The 22370-nt window shown below is 43.3% G+C and overlaps 1 protein-coding gene across 4 annotated transcripts in view; it reads right to left on the bottom strand.

Moving 5' to 3' along the window:
- Positions 1 to 763: 763 nt before the first annotated feature.
- The window catches only part of usp49 (ubiquitin specific peptidase 49), a 106522-nt gene continuing 84915 nt past the window's right edge, over positions 764 to 22370 (bottom strand). For 3 of the 4 annotated variants that reach the window (XM_063065229.1, XM_063065232.1, XM_063065231.1), the window contains 3 exons: positions 19283 to 19391; positions 17268 to 17488; positions 764 to 10227 (listed from right to left, as the gene is read on the bottom strand). In XM_063065229.1, coding sequence (XP_062921299.1) covers positions 10034 to 10227; positions 17268 to 17488; positions 19283 to 19391 — 524 coding nt within the window. In that variant the 3' untranslated portion in view covers positions 764 to 10033. The remainder of the gene's footprint in view (positions 10228 to 17267; positions 17489 to 19282; positions 19392 to 22370) is intronic. The other variant, XM_063065233.1, reaches the window with a different exon arrangement.

The following is a 22370-nucleotide window of genomic DNA, read 5'->3' as shown; positions in this document are numbered from 1 at the left end:
GGTCTGTACATACCGGCTGTGTGGTGAGAACAGCACCTCTTTCACCTCAGAAGGTTGATGAAGTTCAGCATGAGTCCCCAGATTCTAAGGACTTTCTGCAGGGGCACAATTGAGAGCATCCTGACTGGCTGCATCACTCTCTGGTATGGGAACTGTACTTCCCTCAATCGCAGGACTCTGCAGAGAGTGGTGCGGACAGCCCAGCGCATCGGTGGATGTGAACTTCCCACTATTCAGGACACTTACAGCGATAGGTAAGTAAAAAGGGCTCGAGTCACCCCAACCACAAACTGTTCCAGCTGCTACTATCCAGGAAACAGTACCATAGCATTAAATCCAGGACCAGCAGGCTCTGGGACAGCCTCTTCCACCAGGCCATCAGACTGATTAACTTACGCTGACACAATTGTATTTCTAAGTTATACTGACTGTCTGTTGTATATCTTACTGTACATAATACTTATTACAAATTACAATAATTTACACATTGTACATTTAGATGGAGACATAACAGAAAGATTTTTACTCCTCGTGTATGTGAAGGATGTAAGAAGTAAAGTCAATTCAATTCAAAAAGTTTGGTACAACATTGCATTCCAAAGGCCTTTACTGTGTTGTAACGTTCTGCAAGCTAACATGAAGAATATTTGGAAAATCTAATGACATGATGTGAGGCTGCAGCAGTGCAAATTGTTACCATGGAGATGAGAGACAATCGGAATAGAATAAATGCTTTAGAGACAGGCATTTTATTACTGTTAAATTCTAAAGTTGTACTCTTTATTTTTTTTTCATTAGGAACTTTTAACTTACAAAACAATAGATGTAGAAAGACAAAAGTTTAGAAAAATCATTTCTATTAAAAAAAAATCAGATCACAGGATATGAAATCCAGATTGGTTGACATACCAAGACAGTACGGGATTGCACCCTGATTCAATGTGCTGTAAATACCAAGCCACATTTGCTAACACACAAAGTGCCCTAATCTAACATTTAGAACCTGCTACTGAACATCCAACATAACGATACGATCCACGAGCAGCTCCAGCCACACTCCTTGCTACCACGTGCCTTCAAAGGGCTCATGGCACTATCTATAAAAAATCCCAAAACAAAAAAATAAACTCATGCATGTGCTTAAAACAATTTTTTTCTCTTCTTGAGTGGACATTTCTCCAGCCCCATTTACACAGGCATTTACATAAATATTTGCAAATCCGGAATGAGGATTGAAATTTGGAATGTTCCTCCTAAAATATTTTGTGCTGTCAGCCTAACTATTCTCACACAGTGATTGTTCTGAAACTCAGACTAATAACGTTCTGCTGGTTAATATCGCTGAGTAGCATTTAAAAATGCACTCCTATTCACATAACTTTTTACACGGCTGTACAACATCAGCCACGTTAACAACATTGGACTTATTCAACACCGAGTAAAAAAAAATTTTAAAACCTTTGAATTGTAAAATTAACACAGCGGCGAATCTCATCCGGGGAAACCAGTATGCTTGTTCCAGTCTGGAATTAGCTGAGGAGCTTTATACGGAAAATAATGACAGGTACCTCGTCCACAATGGTGAAGCTGGTTTCTATTTACCTCGTCTTTTGCAGCTTTCAATCAGTTCAAACGGTCAAATCTTGACAAGCTCCCGGATTTATTCTGTGCGCCAACTGGACTGGGTACAAGCTGGTGCTTTCTTCCCCGTCCCAGACCCACCACATGCATCTGATTTCTGGGCACCTCCCATTGCGGTTGTGAGGATAACAGATGCCAAAAAAAAAGACCAATCGTTTACTTGGCTGCCCTAGGACCAACTGAAATCTAACCAGTTGGCCTTGTTATAATTTCCATTTAATGACAAAAGAGGTCTCCTCAGGATGGTATTGAAGCCTTCCCCTCCCCTCCCCACCCCCCTGCCTGTGTATCTGGGGCTTTCCAAATGCAGGGCAGTAAACGATAGGAGGGAACTTGGACGACACCTCCTTGCGGACCTGGTAACAAAAGGCCTGAGTAAAACCTTGTTTTTATAAAAACAATGACATAAAAGAAACCAGACAATTTTTTTTAAAAAAACAATCTTCATGTATATATTACATTATGAAGTTCACAAAAATGTACACTAGTATATATGTGTTCTTTTTAAAATCTGCTGGTTAAGAACAGTTCGTATTCACAGATGCAAAGAGCAGTCAGCACCATCACAGTCTTGTGTTGTTTGAATCCAGAAGGTGACAGTCCTTGACATCAAGTTGTAAGGTGACAGTGGGTATTCACAATAAAGACTGTGTCTCCTCCAGGCTTAATACATGCTCGTCTCAGCTGCCGCAGTATAGAGTGCAAGTGCGTGAAGGGAATGAAGACAGTCCTCACAAACGAAAAGTACAACATACAATATACCTGTCAAAGTCTTAGATACAATTCTCTTTGTACCAATTATTGTAGTGTTCACGACAATGGAAACATTTAAATTAATATATTTTCAAAAAATATCAAGCCGTCTACAAGTAGGCTATAATCTAATTTAAAAATAAAACTAACATGAATGAGAGTCTAGGAAAACTAGTCAGGTATGCAACAAGACTTACCAAAACGAACAGGAGGATTTAAAGCGAACACTGGGAAACAGAATGTGTAATTATTACAGAGCGATGTTGCTGTTGAGGAGAGATGTCTAGCTTAGGCAGTAGACTGAAATGTCTAACAGGTTACAGCAGGTCACAGATTAACCAAAAGCTATCAACCCCTTATATTAATGCAGCAAATGGGGGTTCAGAAGAGGAGTACATTTACGGTAAATTTCTATTTAACACGTACGAAAAGGTAGCAAATGCAATTTTCCAATGCAGCTGACAGATGGGTTTAATGCTGAAGCAGCTATTGAGAACTGTATTCAGGTCGACAAATGGGAGAATTCTACATTCCTTACAAGACAATTCCGCAAACGGGGAATTATAATCTGTCACCGGGGAACACATGGGCAGTGTGTTCTGTTAGAGGTAGGAGCACATCATGAAAACGAGAAGGGGAATTATTTTAAATAAAGATAAAGAAAAAATTCTTAAAGACTATCTTCAGCACCCCTCCCCTCGCATCAAGAACTTTTTTTGAATATTGTAGTTCAATATAACTATTGCTTCATAGATCAGACACAACTTAAGAATGCTCACTGCTGGCATCATGTGGCAGAACGTTAAAATTACAATCCCTATTTTGGATATTCTTGTTTAAAGCTTGACTTTAAAAAAAATTACAGGCCTCAATACTTTCCCAAAAAGATGAGCCAAATCTTCTATAAAAAGGTAAAAAGAACTACAGCCCTTTCCATTGCTCTGACATGTAGACAACACACAAAATGAAACTAATCAGTCCATCTCTGCCACAATGGACTCCCACCAGTACACATATAACCAATATTTGTCCCTAAGTTGCTTAGATCTGAAAGATGAATCTTAGAGGATGTGCAAAACGAGTCCTTTTCGGATCATTCAGAATCCAAATTGTTCAGTAATTTGAATTCAAACACATTTATAATGGCATAGAGGGGAAATTGTAATCTCAATCTGAGTAAGCAAGTTAATTAAAAGCAGACAATAATCTTTTCAATAATCCTGATTTATGCAAAATGTGAAGATAAAAACAGTGCTCAAGTCGTTTAAAGGATTCTCTGAGTACAGAGTTCTTTCCTATGGCACGGATTGATAGGATAACTTTAACAAGGTAAATCTCCCCCAACCACTTCACAGTGATACTATCAGCCAACATTTGAGACTAACGAGCTTACCCAAGGTTTGGTCAACACAAGATTTCAGACAACTAAAACAGAGATGGAGAGGTTTAAAGCATTAATTCCAGAGCTTAGGTCTTGAGACAGACGGAGTTACAGCCGTGTACAGTGAAAGAGCAGAAGGCCGGAATTAGAGGATTACAGCTGTGGGCACAAAAGAAATCATGGAAATTTGAAGGCCGGAGACTAGATGCTGGGAAAGGCAGTTTCATGGATTTTATGTGGCGCAAATTAATTTTAAAATAAGAGTTTTCATTAGGGGGTGAAATCAAGATGCTGTTAATCCACAAGCGGACGTTGGCAGAACATTGCTCCAAAAGGCTGCGATGGACGGTGAATTCAAGCTTTGCACTGAAAAGGAGATGCACCAGATGGCGGATACCGGGACCTGGAGCAACGCAGAGAATGCTAGAGGAATTCAGCACATCTGCATCTTGCAGAAAATTAATGGTCTTGAACTGAAATGGCCGACTGCAATATTTCCCCACACAGACCCTGCCTGGCCTACTGTCTTCCTCCAGTGATTTAGTTTTTAAAGGAGGAGGGGAAACAGTGGAAGAGGTATCAAAGGATCCGGAGAAAATGTAGAAATAACTAAGGAAGGTAATTTCAGTTTTAATCGTGGAGTTAATTGGTAGGATCCTGCTCTGTAATTTTGACACCCAGCCATTTGGGACATTCGCACCAACTATCGACTGCAGTAGAAACCATAGACAAAATGAACTACAGAGGAAGACTCAAGGGGAAAAATACTTAGTTTGGGGGCTGCACTAGTGCGAGATTTTATTTTAATAAATCCTCCTGCAGCAACTACCAATCAGCTGGAGGAACACAGCAGGTCAAGCACCAAAATCCCATCCATGGGGTGGTGGTAGTGGAGAGGTGGGGGTACAGGGGAAGAGAATTGTTAATGTTCCTGGTCAGGATTTGATCCCGATTCAGGGCCTCGTCATAAATGGTCAACAATTTCTTCTACCAAACCACACACCCCACCAGATGGTGCACAACTTGCTGAGTTCCTTCAGCAGATTGTTGCTGCAGATTCCAGCATGTGCAATCTCTTGTGCCCCTGACTTCACATTCCCTCCTGTTCACTACTACCAACAGGCAAACTGGATTTTAACTGAGGGGCATCTTGAGGGTGTAAAATAAAATGTTACGTCTTACATATTCGTGTGGACTTAGACAATGGTGAGCTTTCGATTAATTGAATCTTTAGCACCGACTTTGTATTACAGATCTTGCCCGAAATGTGTTGAGACAAAGTTTATTAGTCTGAAGCTCCACCTAAAACCAGTGTCGAGCTGGAAAAAAAAGAACACATACAGTTCCAGTGCTTGTGAAAAAGCCGCTGATTACAACCTTGTCTCAGGACTGCAAAGGAAATTGGACGCAACACAAAACCAGTCGCACAATCCGAAAGGGTAAAAGGAGATTTTAAAAAACCTTCAAAGCAAGCACTAGCCGTACCTGTTAGGTGTGCTCAGGACTCGTTTACAGAAACCCATATAGCTCTTGTGCATCTAAGTGGATTACAGATGCAGGGGACAAAGTTACAACTAACATGTGGGTCCCAGACGCAGGGACCAGCCCTTCTCTCATTGATGTGTAAAGATTTGCATTCAGCACAGACTCACAGATGAGTGGACTTAGACTCACATTAGAAAAAAAACAGTGATCTCTCTGGATTCAACGCCAGCACTTCTGCATCACAGTTAAAACATTCACTGGGTTTATCATTGCTGATCCAGTTTATTGCTGAGATATGGTTCAAATTGTGCCTTTTTGATAATACCGATAGAATGCAAAAGGTTTGCATATGGGGATCTGCTCTGGGACCCCCTGCTCTTTGCGATTTTTATAAATGAAGTTGAAGGGTGGGTTAGCAAGTTTGCAGATGATACGAAGGTTGGCGGTGTTGTGGAGTGTGACGAAGGTTGGCGTGGGTTACAATGGGGCATTAACAAGATGCTGGGCTGGGCTGGGAGAGTGGCAGATGGAGTTCAATCCGGAAAAGTTCACTTCACTTTGGAAGGCAGCTTACAGGGCTAATGGCAGGATTCGTCAACAGTGTGGAGGAATAGTGGGATCTTGGGGTTCACGACCATAGATCCCTCAAAGTTGCTGTGCAAGTTGAGAGCGGTTAAGGCGGCTTATGGTGCGTTGTTCTTCATTAGTCGGGGGAATTGAGTTCAAGAGCCATGAGATAATGTTGCAGCTCCATAAAATCCACATTTGGAGAATTGTGTTCATTTCTGGGTGCCTCACTATAGGAAGGACATGGAGGCTTTACAGAAAGTGCAGAGGAGATTTACCAGGATGCTAACTAGGTTAAAGAGCATGTCCTATGAGGACACGTTGAACAAGCTAGGGCTTTGTTCTTTGGAAAGGCGGAGGATGAGAGGTGACTTGATTGAAGCATACAAGATGATCAGCATTTTCTGAGATACTCAAACCATCCCATCTGGCGCCACGGTCAAAGTCACTTAGATCACATTTCTTCCCCATTCTGATGTTCGGTCTGAACATCTGGACAGCCGGAGACTTTTTCCAAGGGCAGAAACGGCTAATACAAGTGGGCAAAACTTTTAAGTTATTGGGAGGAAAGTGCAGGGGAGGATGTCAGAGGTAAGTGATGGGTGCATGAAATACACTGCCAGGGGCAGTGGTAGAGACAGACACATTAGCTAAGATAGGCACATGGATGACAGAGAAATGAAGGGCAATGTGGCAGGGAAGGGTTAGATTGATCCTGGAGTACGAGAGAAGGTCGGCACATCACTGTGGGCCAAAGGGCCTGGACTGTGCTGTACTGTTCTATATTCTGCATTGGCATCGTTGCTTGTCGAGAGCGCTGCAGTTGCCGCGAGGCAGAGAAGGGACATACAGAGGGTGAATAAAGAATACAGTGCTTTTACTGCTGAAGTAGTCAGCCATGTAACAAGCAGCCCGTGCGGTCTGAATCACCTTACAAGAAGCAGAGCAAAAGGCATTAAACCTGTTCAAACCGGCTGCATGAAGTGAAAGTGGATATTGAAAACAAATAAAGCTCAAGGAGTTTTATGGTAGAAAGCATGAGGGGGAAGGAGTGATTAAGATGAGATGCTTTGCAATGCAATAATGAACATGGGGGAAGTTAAATTGGGAAGTGAAATTAAACGTCTAGTCTCCACAAACACTGAACTGCCTTCTCTACGTTCACTGGCCACTTTATTAGGTACACCTGCTTGTTAATGCAAATGTCTAATCAGCCAATCACATGGTACAACTCAATGCATGAAAGCATGCAGACACAGTCAAAAGGTTCAGTTGTTGTTCAGATCAAACATCAGAATGGGAAAGAAATGTGATCTAAGTGACTTTGATTGTGATTGTTTTGACTTTGAGTTTGATTATTAGTGCCAGACGGGGTGGCCTGAGTATCTCAGAAACTGCTGATCTCCTGGGATTTTCATGCACAGTAGTCTCTAGTGCAGGGGTTCCTAACCTGGGGTCCATGGACCCCTTGGTTAACGGTAGGGGTCCCTGAGATATAAAAGGTTAGGAACGCCTACTCTTGAGTTCACAAAGCATGGTGTGACAAACAAAAAACATCCAATGAGTAGCAGTTCTGTGGGTGAAAACGCCTTGTAATGAAAAGGTCAGAGGAGTTTGGCCAGACTGGTTCAAGCTGATAGGAGGGCAACAGTAACTCAAATAACAGTGGTGTGCAGACGAGCATCTCTGAATGCACAACATGTCGAACCGTGAAGTGGATGGGCTACAGCAGTAGACGGTCGTTCCGGTTTCCACTCCTGTACCTAATAAAGTGGCCATTCAGTGTGTTGTCTAACGATTGCACTTTAAGCTGTCGGACGGAGGATAAGAAAAGGACGTTGGCTGAGATCTATTTCACAGACATGGCACAGTGTCTAGTTTGAGTGAGTGCTTTCAGGACAGAATAAAGACGGAGAGATAGATTTTTAATATCTTGAAACCACTCACGTGCAAAAACAAACAACAAGTTCAGTAATATTGAAAACCCTGATGAAACTATACCTAAATTAGCTGCTGTACAGTACAAAAAGTCAAGAAACAAAAGGTATTTCATTAATCCTTCACTAACCTAGTACCAAAACCCAAGAGCAGTTCTTGGTTCTGAACTGCTAACACAGCGACTAACACACGCTTATTTCCCTTCTCTGATGCTGCACTCCCATTGAACAAGCGTATCTCCTGCGCATCCCGCATCACCCGGATCTGACTGACAGCACGCACACAACTTCGTGCAAGAGTCACCGAGACCGGCACCAATCCAGTCCTGGGATACTGCCACCATCACACCAGTTAACTGACCCCATCAACGAGCACAGGAACTCCTAAACACAAGAGATTCTGCAGAGGCTGGAAATGCAGAGCAACTCACACAAAATGCTGGAGGAACTCAGTAGGTCGGGCAGCATCTGTGGAAGGGAAATAAACAGTCAACATTTTGGGACAACCTCCAAGAGGACCACAACCATGTCGTGGTTTGGAGACTTGTGTGCTTCAATGACTTGGAGAGCTATGCTGGCTGGAGTCAGGACTTTATGCTTTGGCTCTTGGTAGGGTCACCCAGGCCAAACAGGTCAAAGGGTAGAGGTCAGACTAAGAGTGGTCCACTGGTCCTCCAGGTTCAGGGGCTCAGCCCACGGCTAACAACCCTGACTGGTGAAACAAAACTGTTAAGGAAATGGCAATGAAGAATCCAATAATCCTCCTGCATCTGAGAGTGACGGTATTCCCAAGTCTCCACCTGGGACTTGCATGACTGACCGTAGTGAAAACAGAGAGGAAGTTACTGACACAATGAAGGATGCCCTGAACCCCATCACAGATGAAGGACCACCATTGCTGCCTGAAATGCCAGAAATTGGGGGACGAGACCCTTCATCAAGACTGCCTCAGCAGATTATTCCCTCCATAAATGCTGCCTGACCTGCTGAGTTCCTCCAGCATTTTGTGTGTGTAACACAGGAACTCTAGCCGTCTATGTTCAACCCCTCTGGAACAACCGGCCTTTGAGGTACACTTCTCTGAAAGCTCAGTGGACATTTAAACTTTTTACTTTACAGGCGACTGGGCAGTCAAATGTTGCATTTCCTATTTTGTTCTGAACAATGTCCCCTGCATCTTACAAAACCCTTACTGTGAACCAAAATATAGTGAACACAGAGGTCTCACAATTTTCAGAAGCAAAAACCAGTAATCTACAATACTCACACACAAGATCACATTGAATAAAAATGATTTAATCTCCCACATTTATTTCAAAAATTCTTAATTTACATTTACAGAGCTGCATGATCAGCTACACATACACTGCCTTAGTGGCAGAGTTCTTTTGTCCATAATACTAACAATTCCTACTCTTGTATAAAATCCAGCAGCCTCATTACGGAACCATTAGTGCGAAATCACTTCACCCACGTTTGCTCCCAACACTCACGTGTTTTGAATCTGGCCGGGGTTTCACTTTACCATAGAAGGTGACTTCCTCGCGGGCTGCGTGGAGGAGCTGCTGGTGTCCCTGGCAAGCGGACTGGTGCTGTGACAGTAACTCATCACAACGCAAGTCTTTCTGGTGGAAGTGTGAAGTCACGTAGCGGGAGCAAAAAGGACAAGGCTTCCCTGTTGCTCTGTGACTTTGGCAGTCAGTCGTAGAGGGTCTGCTGGAGCCTGTGCTAAGTAGTGAACATTCAGTGTGATAGGCCGGACAGCCCCTGGATCATTGCGTGAACACAGTCAGTGATCGGCCCCACGGGGGAACGTCTTTTACATTGGGAAAATGCTGAAACCTGTGTACCTGCATCACTGAATGAACCAAGTGGCAAACAAAGGCACCTTCTGGGAGATGGAGGATGAAGATGAGAGTGCGAAATGGTGGCATTGAAAGACCAACTAGTAACACAAATTACGAGACAAAACCTACAACAATGGAAATAATATCCAGAGAGACCTGACGGCAAGACTGTTAATATAGCAGACAGCCATATCACCTGCTTGGGGCAGATAGACACTTTGAAAAGACCACTTTTTTAATTGACAAGTACAGAATTAAACCCTACCATTGTATGCATAGGAAAGCTATATACGCTTCAGTAAACGAGCCCTAGGGCATTTTGTGTAGCCCACATGAGAACACAACAGCGTTTAATCAGCCCCAACGTGAATCCCGCCGGACGATGCCTGGTGGCTTCAGAGGATTCCAGTAAAGATTTATATTCAGGGGAAGGTCAGTCTCCTGTTCTTTTCTGTATTCCGAGTTGGCACCTGAGGTTCAGAATGCATTTTTGAGACAAACTCCACATTGCTCCGCACGGTTCTTTGAGTGTAAAAGAGAATATAGGCCTGGGTCTTGCAAACTTCCTCCACACTGCACACATTTAGCTTGGAGTCATTACAGTGGACCCAAAATCCTAAAGAGGAGACAGAAAAGGGTATTACAGGTTGTAAAATAAAGCATTAGTGTATTTATTTTATTTAGAGATACTGTGCAGAACAGACCCCTCTGGCAGCCCCGCCAACCTAATCCATAGATTTAACCCCACCCTAATCACAGGACAATTTACAATGACCCATTAACCTACTGACCGGTATGTCACTGCAATGTGGGAGGAAACCAGGGCACTCAGAGGAAACCCACATGCACACAGGAAAAATGTACAAACTTCTTGTTTTACAGAGGACGTCAGAATTGAACTCCAGACTCTGACGTCCTGAATGCAAGAGCACTGTGCTACCTGCTGCACTATTTTGGCACCCACCTTATCTTTAATTAAAGGGCATAAATAGCTGCGTAATCCAGTACATATCCTGTTTGCTGTAAAGCTCCTTCCCTGTTTTCAGTAATAATATTTGTTCATTAAATGTCAGTGAAATAACTGGATAATCTGTTGTATACTGTGCATTCTCCAGGAACCTTCCCAGCCCAGTAGGTCGTGGAGCTATACAGCTAGTAAACAGACCTAACTGGTACATGTCGACCACCATGCTCCATCCAATTAGTCCCATTTCCCAGTACTTGAGTCCATAACCTTCTAAATCTGTCTGTCTTCTAAACCTTTCCAAACCATGTACCTGTCCAATTATCTTCTAAATCTGTCCAACTGTCTTCTAAATCTTTCCAATCCACATACTGTCCAATTGTCTTCTCAACCTTTCTAATCCAAATATCTGTCCAACTGTCTTCTAAACCTTTCCAATCCACGTGCCTATCCAATTATCTTCTAAATCTGTCCAACTGTCTTCTAAACCATTCCCATCCATGTACCTGTCCAATTATCTTCTAAACCTTTCCAATCCATGGACCTGTCCAACTGTCTTCTAAAGGTTGCTATTGTACCTTAAGTAATACACACAGTCAAGGCTTCAGGAACAGCTTCTTTGCACCTGCCTTCAGATATCATGAACATTACATCAGTATTTCCCTCTCTTTTTGTACTACTTATTTTTGTACACAGTACTGTGCAAAAGTCTTAGGTACATACTGTACATTGCTAGGGCACCTAAGACTTTTGCACAGTACAGCATTTGTCAACATGGAGCGGAGAGCGAGTTTGTAAATCTGGCAGGAGCAAAGGATGTTGGGAATGGCGAGGGTGGAGCACCAGGAGAGGGGTGTGGGACAGGTGGCAGAGAAAGAGTGCCAGCGGCGGTGGGGGGGGGGGGAGAGGGTGCAGCCCCAAGACATCAAGGCATCAGGCAAGCGAGGTCATTTGATTCCAAACAATTGGTTTATTGATCATCACAGAACGTCTCTCTGGTGCTTCCCGCTCCCCGTCCTCTCCCGTCTCCTTTTCCCAACCATGATTCCTGTCTCCCTGCCCGCTTCCCACTCTCAGTCCACAATAGAGACCCATATCAGAATCAGGTTTACCATCACTCACATATGTCATTGAATGTCTTTTTTTGTGGCAGCAGTACAGTGCAATACAGAAAATTACTACAGTACCGTGCAGGACTTAAGCACACTAGCTATATACATGTAAGATTTTTGCACTGTACTACTTAATGTAATTTATAGTTTTATTATGTATTTCAATGTGGTGCTGCAAAACAATAAATTTCACAACATATGCTGGTGATATTAAACTGGATTCTGATTCTGATTAAGTTGTACCGTAAATAAGTTGTTATTTTACAAGAATGATCCTAGGAATGAAAGGTTTAACATATGAGAAGAGTTTGATGTTTCTGGACCTGTACTCATAGCGGTTTAGAAGAACGAAGAGGGATCTCATTGAAACCTATCGAATACTGAAAGGCCTAGATAGAGTTGACATGGAGCGGATGTTTCCTATGGTGGGGCAGTCTAGGACCAGAGGGCACCGCCTTAGAATAGGAGTACATTCCATTAGAACAGGGATTTCTTTAGCCAGAGAATGGTGAATCTGAGCCACGGACAGCTGTGGAGGCCAGGTCACTGGGTATACTTAAAGCAGAAGATCATAGGTTCTTGATTAATAAGGGTGTCAAAGTTATGGGGAAAGGCAGGAAAATGGAGTTGAGAGGGACGATTGAATAGCGAAGCAGACTCAGTGGGCTGAATGGAATAATTCTGCTCTTATGTCTTATGGTACATGTCTCAAACATATCCCCTGGCAGCTCACCGCACATAGATACCATCCTCTGTGTGAAGAACTGGTCTCTCAGGTCTCTTTTAAAATGTCTCCGCTGAAACATTTTGCTCTCTATTTTTGATTCCAAAACCCTGGGAAAAGGACTGTGCGTTCACCCTATCTACACCCTCATGATTTTATACTAATTTATAAAAATTTCCTCTCAGTCTGTTTGGCTCCAGGGAATAAAGTTCTTGCCTCTCCAACCTCACTTGATAGCTTTAACACTGGATGATCACCGCCTCCCATAAAAGATTAGGTTTACATGAATATCAAAACGTACAGTGAAATGCATCAAATTAAATAATTGAGGACTGTGCTTGGCAGGCTGCAATGTCGCCAACACAGCCTACAACGTACTAATGCTAACCTGTAGGATTTTGGAATGTGGGAGGAAACCGGAGCACTTGGCGGTCACGAGGAGAACGTACAAACCTCTTACAGGCAGTGGTATCGCTGATCGTTGGCACTGTAACGCGTTGTGTTAACCCCTGCACTGCCGGGTCACTGCTTCGTCCCGTGCCACTGAGTGCCCGGGTAGTGCCTGCAGGCTATCGCTGATAGGGATGGGAATGGAATCAGGGAGATCAGGACATCAGATTGTCTGCTTGCCTTGGTTCCAATACCACTTAGTGGATTTGGTAAAGAAATCCCATCTTTGCACGGTAATGCATTTTGTGAAAGTGAATGGCAGCATCATTTGATGTGAGGTAAAATGGACTTTGAGGCTGTTTTACACTTTAGATAGGACATATGGTCTGGGTCCTGGTCAATGGGATGAGGCAGGGTCATAATTTGGCATGAGCTAAAGGGCCTGTTTTCGGTGCTGTACAGCTCTATACTTTATACTTTATTGTCGCCAAACAATTGATACTAGAACATACAATCATCACAGCGATATTTGATTCTGCGCTTCCCGTTCCCTGGATTACAAATAATAAATATTAAAAATAGTAAAAATTAGTAAATATAAAAATTTAAATTATAAATCAGAAATAGAAAATAGAAAAATGGGAAGTAAGGTAGTGCAAAAAAACCGAGAGGCAGGTCCGGATATTTGGAGGGTACGGCCCAGATCCGGGTCAGGATCTGTTCAGCAGTCTTATCACAGTTGGAAAGAAGCTGTTCCCTCCTGAGCCTTCTCCCGGAGGGAAGAGGGGCGAAAAGTGTGTTGGCTGGGTGGGTCGTGTCCTTATGACTTTTGTTTAAAATTCCAGCTGAGGTACATCCTCTTTAGGGTCAATTTTACTGATGTGAATAATAACCCTGATTCTGATTCTGACAGGGAACGTGGTTGGAAGGCGAGAGCATCTCCAAAGGTGGAATCTGGCCTCGGAAAAGCCAGGCACCTGCCTCGGGGCTGTCAATGTTCGCCCTCAGGCCCAGGCATCTGCAGATGCTGGAATCTGGAGCAGCAAACAGCCCACTGTGGGGATCTTAACAGGTCGAGCAACACCTGCTGTGTCATGACACAGGGTTTCGAACCTAAATGTCGACCCCCTCCTCCTGCCCCATTCTGACCACCTGGTGGGGGGGGGGGGTTCGATGCACAGGACCGGAAGGGGGGTGTAAGCTCAGTCAGCTCCATCGCAGGCGCATCCCTCCCCACCATCAAGGACATCTTCAAGGGGAGGTGATCAAGAAGCTGCGTCCAGCAGTAAGGACCCTCACTATCCAGGACACGTTCTCTTCTCATTACTACCATCAGGGAGGTGGTACAAGACCCAAACACAGTGTTTTAGGAACAGCTTCTTCCCCTCTGCCATTAGGTTTCTGAACAGTCCGTGAACATATAAACACAACCTCACTGTTCCTCTTCCGCACACTTATTTTGCAACTTAATAGTCATCTTTTTTTATCTCTTGCGTTGTACTGCTGCTGCTAAACAATAAATTTCACGACATATTGTTAGTGATAATAAACCTGATTCTGACAGAAGCTGTTTAACCCGCTGAGTTCCTCCAGGGGAACGTTTGTGACTCCAAGCCCAGTAACAGGGGCCAAGTCAGAATCAGAATCAGGGCAGTACACTAGCGCAATGTTTTACAGCATCAAATCCCACCGCTGTCTGTACAGAGTTAATACATCTCATCGTGACCACATGGGTTTCCTCTGGGTCAGAGTGCACTAGAGCACAGAAACAGGCCCTTTGGCCAATCTAGTCCGTGCCCAACTGTTATTCTCCCTAGTCCCATCGATTATACCCCTCCCATCCATGTACCTATGCAAATTTCTTTTAAACGTTGCAATCGAACCCACAGCCACCACTTCTGCTAGCAGTTCTTTCCATCCTTTGAGTGAAAAGCTTCCCTTAAATATTTCACCTTTCACCCTTATCCTATGACCTCTAGTTCGAGTCTCACCCAACCTCAGTGTAAAAAGTTTTGATTACATGTACCCTATCCATACCCCTCATAATTTTGTATATCGCTATCCAAATCTCCCCCCATTCTCCGACACTCCAGGAAACAAAGTCCTCGCCTATTCAACCTTCCCCTATGACTCAAGTCCTGACAACATCCTAGTAAATTTTCTCTGCATTCTTTCAATCTTATTTATTTCTTTCCTGAGGTAGGTGACTAGAAATGCACACAATACTCTAAATTTGGCCTCACCAACGTCTTATACAACTTCACCATCCCGACTCCCGTACTCAGTTCTGTGACTTATGAATCCAAGGTGTGAGGGGATCCAGGAGTGCCCCTATTAACTGTTTGGAGAGAGACATTTATCATTGATGGTTTGTTTGGAAAGGAGAGACAGACAGTTATTTACCACCAATATGTTGCTTTTGAAAAGGAGAGAGAGAGAGATGAAGATTGATGGTTGGACTGTCACTTTAAGGCATTGGAAGTAACTTTGGATTTCTACTGAGTTTGGAGTTGGAGACAGCACCGAGCAGCTCGTAAGTTGCTATGGTGACCGAAGGCGGTGTTATTTAATGGACACTCGATGTTATGATTTTCAGCAGGTTGTTGACATTTCTTCAAGGACTTGTTGCCTGCTTGCATTTCTTTGCAGACAAAGGAAGGAGGAACTCTTTGAATGACAGGTGATGCTCAGCCTGGTGAAATAAATGGGAGGTCAGATGATACAGACCTCAGACACATGATCTGGACACTGAATGAGCATTGTTGTGCCCACAGAGAAAGTGGGTTTTGGAGGATCGATCAGGCGGATCGATCCAAATTGCTATTCCACTGCTAAGGAAGGGGTTGACCGGTGGGGAGTTGTCTATGTGTCCACCCTTGCCGGGGTGATAGCTCCACCACAGGAAAACCAGTCCCCCTGGTTAAAGTCACAGTCGGTGACTTGTAAAGGATTTTGGAGGACGACAAGAAGATCGACGGCATCAGCTCATCTGAAGACTCAACTCGTGTCTCTCTCTCTCTCCATCACTACTCAACTAAATACCACGAACTGAACTGAACTTTACTCAACATCATAAGACTGTATCTTTTTACCCCTAGACTTAAAGAAGCTTGGTTTTCATACATATATATTCCACACTTACTTTTATATATAATCATTGCTAATCTGTTTGACTTATGTACATTTATATTACTGTATTGCGTAGTTACTAATAAATATTATTAGTTCATAGCAAATCTGGACTCCAAAGTGTTTTCCATCTCTGCTGGTTCTTTATTCCCGTCACGGGGTCCGTGACAAAGGGCTCTAGTTCCCTCCCACATTCTAAAGATGTACAAGTTAGGGTTAGAAGCTATGGGACAAGCTATGTTGGCATTAGAAGCATGGTGACATTTGCGGGCTGCTCCCAGCGCATCCTCGGTCTGTGTTGGTCATTGATGCAAACAACAAATTTTATTGTATGGTTTGATGTACATGTGACAAATAAAGCTAATCTTTAAATCAGAATCAGGTTTATTGCCATGTTGTGACATGTGTTGTTTTACAGCAGCAGAACCGTGCAGGCATAACAACTCACTGTAAAGAAGGGAGTGAGATAGAGTTCATGGACCGTTCAGAAATCTGACGGAATAAGGGGAAGGCTGGCACAAACTGAGAAGGAAGCTGGATCTTCTGAGTTTGGCGACACACCGGGAAAAGGAACTCTGAAGATAAAGATTCTCACATGTACATTGAAACATCGAAACACACAGTGAAATGTGTTGCTTGCGTCAACGACCAACACAGTCCGAGGATGTGCTGGGGACAGCCTGCACATGTCACCATGCTTCCGGCACCAACACAGCATATGCCCAGAAGTCACTAACTGTTACCCACATGTCTTTGGAGTGTGAGAGAAACCAGAGCACCTGGAGGAAACCCATGCAGTCACAGGCGATGTTCCGTCTAGGTGTGCGCGTTCACATCTTCTGCTACTAGTGCATGAAGAAATTTAAACTGTGCACAAAAAAGTTGTCACCCTCTACCTCATAGGCACGTTGAGTATATTTCATGATTGTACACAATTGCATTTCCTTTTCTGGACGCTGTGGACAATGTGGAGTTTGCGATGATTTGTCCGCAGATTTTAGAAATGGATTATTTATACTGTTAAGCAAAGGCCATGAAGCGCATAAGAACTACTAGTTTGTTTAAAGAGGAATGGCTTATTATCCTTAGAATAGCTTCAGGTTTACTTCCACTTAAAAATTCAATGTGCACACGTTGTTGCACAGCGCAAGAGTTTTGCACCCCTGGCCATTACAAATTAGAGGGAACGTTGGTCACAGGGAGAACTTTACAGACAGTGGTGGGGATAGAACCCAGGCTGCTGGCACTGTAAAACGTATCTCTAGGCCACCGTGCGGCAATAGCTCCAAAGTAGCTTTAGCATGGACGCATTTACAATTTCCTGGTGGCAAACTGACCTCCCTCGGTGTTGTAGCAGTATGCAGTGTAATGTCCTGAGCCAAATCCTTTCCCATGATGCATCACCACAGCCGAGAGGTCATAGATGAAGCTTTCTTTGCCGAGAATGGAGGAAGAACCTTCGCAGCAGTAAGGCTCCATGTTTAACACCTGGTCGAAGCTGACGTGCACCCCTATCTTTTCACGATGGTTGCGCCCAGACCACCTAAAAACACAGTAGCTGCATCAAGAGGGAAATAAGGAACACGGGTACAGTACATCAATGCCCTGTAAAAACAACCTCACATTCTATACAAGATAACCAAAGTCAGTGTTTTACCATTTCCTTTAAATAAAACAGTCGATCAACTTAACCATGAAGAGCAGGAAGGTGAAAGGTCGAATCACGAGGTATTGACAAGACTCAACAAATTCTAGGGTCCTGAACTTCAGGGTGACCAATATCCTGCCAGGCAGATTTTATATTGCTACTGGGTGTCGTTTAAACTAGACTGGCAAGGGAGGTGGGATTCCAAGCATCAGGGAGGCAAATGAGAGGCTGGGAAGTGCCTGGGAAATCAGTGGGAGTAAGTCAACATGACAGGCAAGGAGAATAGCCAGTAGCTAAGGAACCTCTGTTGGAGTAAGTGGCACTGATTTCAAAGTGTGGAAGTGCCACAGGTAAAGTGTCTGATGAACTGAGGGCTTGGATAGCTATAAGGAACTGGGATATTATAGCCTTTATGGAAACCTGGCTAAGGATCATTTATTATTTTTACTGAGATACAGCGCAGAATTGTCTTCAGTTTTGCTTGCCCTGCTACATGAAAGATGTTACTAAGCTGGAAAGAGTGCAGAAAAGATTTCCAGGGATACTGCCAGGACTTGAGGGACTGAGTTATAGGGAAAGGTTGGAGAGGTGAGGACTCTATTCTATGGAGCGCAGGAGACTGAGAGGTGATCTTACAGAGGAGTATAAAATCACGAGTTGGGATGAATACAGTATTTCTTTCCCCCGGGGTGGGCAAATCAAGAACTAGAGGGCACAGGCTTAAGGTGGGAGGGAAAAGGTTTTAAAAGAGACCCGATGAGCAACTTCTTCACAGATGGTGGTATCTATGTGGACTGAGCTGCCAAAGGAGGTGGTTGAGTCAGGAACACTGACAATTTTTAAAAGGCATTTGGACAGGTACTTGGGTAGGGAATGTTGAGAAGGTTGTGGGCCAAACACAGGCAAATGGGACCAGCTTGGACAGGGGAATCTTGGTTGGCATGGACTAGTTGGAACAGGAGGTCCATTTCCATGTTGTATGACTCTATGATGTAGAACTAAATCAAAATCTTCATGCAACCCATCCTTGAATTAATTTTACTTAGAAATTGGATTGTGCTGTGATGTGGCTTGGCTTCTCCCTGCTCTTTCAGTAACAGCATTCTTAAAGTAGACACTCCCTTTTCTCACTAAAAGCACATCCATTAGAGCAGAAGCCATAGGAGCAGAACCAGGCCATCAAGTCTGCTCTCCATGGCTGATTTATTAGCTTTCTCAACCCCATTCTCCATGAAACCTTTGATGCCCTAACTACTCAAGAACCTGTGAACCTCCATTTTAAATATACCCAATGATATGGCCTCCACGGCCACCCAGGGCAAAGAATTCCACAGATTCACCACCCTCTGACTAAAGCAAGGCTTTTTTACACCCACAATCTGAGTCTTGTAAATTGACATTTAATGCAGCAGAACATTAAGTACAGGTACTACTGTCAAGGAGTCTTCCCCAGTGGCTTGCCAAGTTGAACAGGAGGGGAGAGACACAAGTTACACAACTTATTTCAGGACCTCACAAAAATACACATGCATTACATGGATACACTAAAGCAGAACCAGAATACAGTCTGGATTTTTTCCTGAAGATCTGTGCAGCAATAAAGTGGCGTTCATTTTTGGGATTGCTAACAAATCAATGTTCAAGAGTTGCACGAATTGATAGGTACCAGAAGAATCCTTCGAAGCTGTAGCAAATTCATCCTACCTGAATCGTTTAAGGTGCAAACGGAGGACCTGAGGTAGTCTATATATCATTAGCTGTTTTTGAGCTTCTGTCAGGACGAGAGGCTTTGGTGAGGATTTTCGCCGTTTCCCTGAAAGGTAACAGCAATATTATTTTTAAACAGCACAGGGTTAGGCCAAACGCCAGTATTTGGAGTACACTCCATCTCTGTTAATTAAAACGTTAATTCAGACTTTCAGTTAAATGCATCAAGTACTGAAGCCTTTTCAGATCATGGGTTATTCCAGACCTTTGGACAGTACAAGCTTCAGCTGTGTTTTTGAAATTAGCTCTGTCCCAAGGAAAGGTGGTCTGGTTGGCAGTTAGAAGTCTCGGACACATGGTGCTGAGTTCCCAGTCTTTTATTCAGACCCCACTTGGAGCACTGTGTTCAGTTCTAGTCACCTCACTACAGGAAGGATGTGGATACTATAGAGAGAGTGCAGAGGAGATTTACAAGGATGTTGCCTGGATTGGAGAGCGTGCCTTATGAGAATAAGTTGAGTGAACTTGGCCTTTTCTCCTTGGAGCAATGGAGGATAAGAGGTGACCTGACAGAGGTGTATAAGGTGATGAGATGCATTGATCATGTGGATAGGCAGGGCTGAAATGGCTATCACGAGGGGGCATAGTTCTAAGGTGCTTGTAAGTGGGTACAGAGGGGATGTCAGGGGTAAGCTTTCCACGCAGAGAGTGGTGGGTGCGTGGAATGCACTGCTGGTGAGGGTGGTGGAGGCAGGAACAATAGGATATTTTAAAAGACTCTTAGATAGGAACACGGAGCTTAGGAAAATAGGGGGCTATGCAGTAGGGAAATTCTAGGCTGTTTCTAGAGCAGGTTATATGGTCGGCACAACATTGTGGGCCAAAGGGCCTGTAATGTGCTGTAGATTTCTATTTTCTATGTTCAAACAATTGTAGGACAATTTAGTCTAGTGAGAATGGAAAGCAATGTGCTTAAGAAATTGCAAGTACTTGTTAAAAATATGGATTATATCTGTTCTTGAAGAGCAAAGTATCTCACATATGAAAATATACTCAGTGGCTACTTTCTTAGGTACTCCTGTATATCTGCTCATTAATGCAAGTACAGGTTGAGTACCTCTTATCCGAAACGATTGGGGCCGGAAGTGTTTTGGATTTTGGAATATATAGTGAGATTGACTGGGATTGAGGATTCCTATGCACAAAGCCAATTTCCTTTGATAAAAAAAAGTAAAAATGTTTCGATAAAATAATCAGCAATTTTAAAAGCTTTTACTGGCCAGACAAAAGGAAGGAATGGGATACAGCAGGGAACAGATAATCAACAGAAGAACAAGCTACATAAATGTTAATTGGATGGGTATTCCTTAAGGGAAATTGCTTTGAGGGATGGTAAATGCCTAACTACAATTTAACAAATCATATCGTGCCTAGATTGCATGTAGCTACTCAAACAGCTGAAAAGTTCTGGGGCCAGAAAAACAGGACAGGTTAGTTAATGGTAAGGAGTGGGTGCAGAGAAAAGACCGACTTATAGTGGGGAACCCTCATTCATTAAGGGCTAATTTTGGTAATGATTATGCTAGTGGTCATGGCCACATGATCTGCCTGTTCTTGGATAGCGTGGCCTCCGGCAAATCCTGTAAAATTATCCCCACAAGTTAAACTGGAATCTCTTGATCCAGAATATGAAGAAGAAGCTTATTTAAACATGCGGCCTTTACCCCTTGGGTATGAGGAAATAGAGATGAGTCCTGAAAAGGTGGACAAGGGATAAGGTTGATAGGATGATCGAAAAGGAGGGAACTGTGGAAGAAAATTAGATCTTGTTGTCAGCCTTGACTACCTCAGTATTTCCCAGGGGAAAGAAACGTTCGTGAGAAGGTGGAGTGCACGAGAGACTGGATGACACCGAATGGTGTGGTGCTGGTTGTGAGAGTGATGTGGAAGAGACACAATTGGAAAGAGAGGTGATAAAAATACAGCTCTCTTCTCGTTGGGAAGGATGTACAGGAGCCTTAGGTCCCACTTCCCCAGGTTCAGGGACAGTTAGGCGGAAGAATATTAAATTTTGTTGTCAATCTTGACTAGTTAAGTTTTATCCACCATTTTGGGTCATGAGGGTAACAGGATAAGACACAGACTCTGTCTTACCAATAATGAGGTATTGCTAACCTTTGTCCGAGTCCGTCTGGCTAATAGGGGAACTGAATGTGGACGTAGAGTTCTAATTTTGTGCACCGCACGGAAACATTTGTAGACTGGCTGATACTTAACAAGTGCTTCTTCAAATCGCTGACCAAGTATGTTTAGCTGTTGGCTTGTGCCCAAAATTTACTGTATACATTTAAGATGTAACTTGACATTGGCAAAGTCTTGAAACAGCTCTCCATGATCGCGTATTAAAGGGTTAACCGTATACTGAGGTCTGTGTCTTTATTTCTGTTTGATAACAAAGTAAGTCTCTTACAGTAAATTGGGGATGAAATTGTTTGAAAAGTCATTAACCTCCAACCATCAGGCTCCTGAACCAGTGTAGATAACTTCATTCATTTCGACACGAAAATGATTCCACAACCCATTTTCAAGGACTCTACAACTCATGTCATCAATATTATTAATAACATTGATCATAATTCCCCTTGTTTATTTAGGAAACTATGCACTTAATTGGGGCTGGAGATGGTTACCGAACAGTTTTCTAAATAGCGTCAGACACATGCACCTCTGTAGCCATTAGATACAGCACTGTGCTTAGAACGAACGGCATTTAAATAGCATCAGTTGCGTATGTTCATATTCAAAAAGCAGTGATTTTTGTCACTGTTAGTTGGCATGAAATAAGCAGCAAGACAGTTCAGAGTTGTTTTGCTCACTGTGGTTTCAAGCAGTCAGGCTTGGAGATGCCAGAAACAACTGGGAATGAAAATGAAACAATTTCACTGTTTTAACATCTATAGGAAGAGGCGCAGTCGACGTTTCAGGCCGAGACCCTTCGTCAGGACTGACGAAGGGTCTCGGCCTGAAACGTCGACTGCGCCTCTTCCTATAGATGCTGCTTGGCCTGCTGCGTTCACCAGCAACT

The sequence above is a fragment of the Mobula hypostoma genome, chromosome 13, assembly GCF_963921235.1.
Source record: "Mobula hypostoma chromosome 13, sMobHyp1.1, whole genome shotgun sequence".
Classification (NCBI taxonomy): Eukaryota; Metazoa; Chordata; class Chondrichthyes; order Myliobatiformes; family Myliobatidae; genus Mobula; species Mobula hypostoma.
This window is presented reverse-complemented; position numbering and strand designations above follow the sequence as displayed.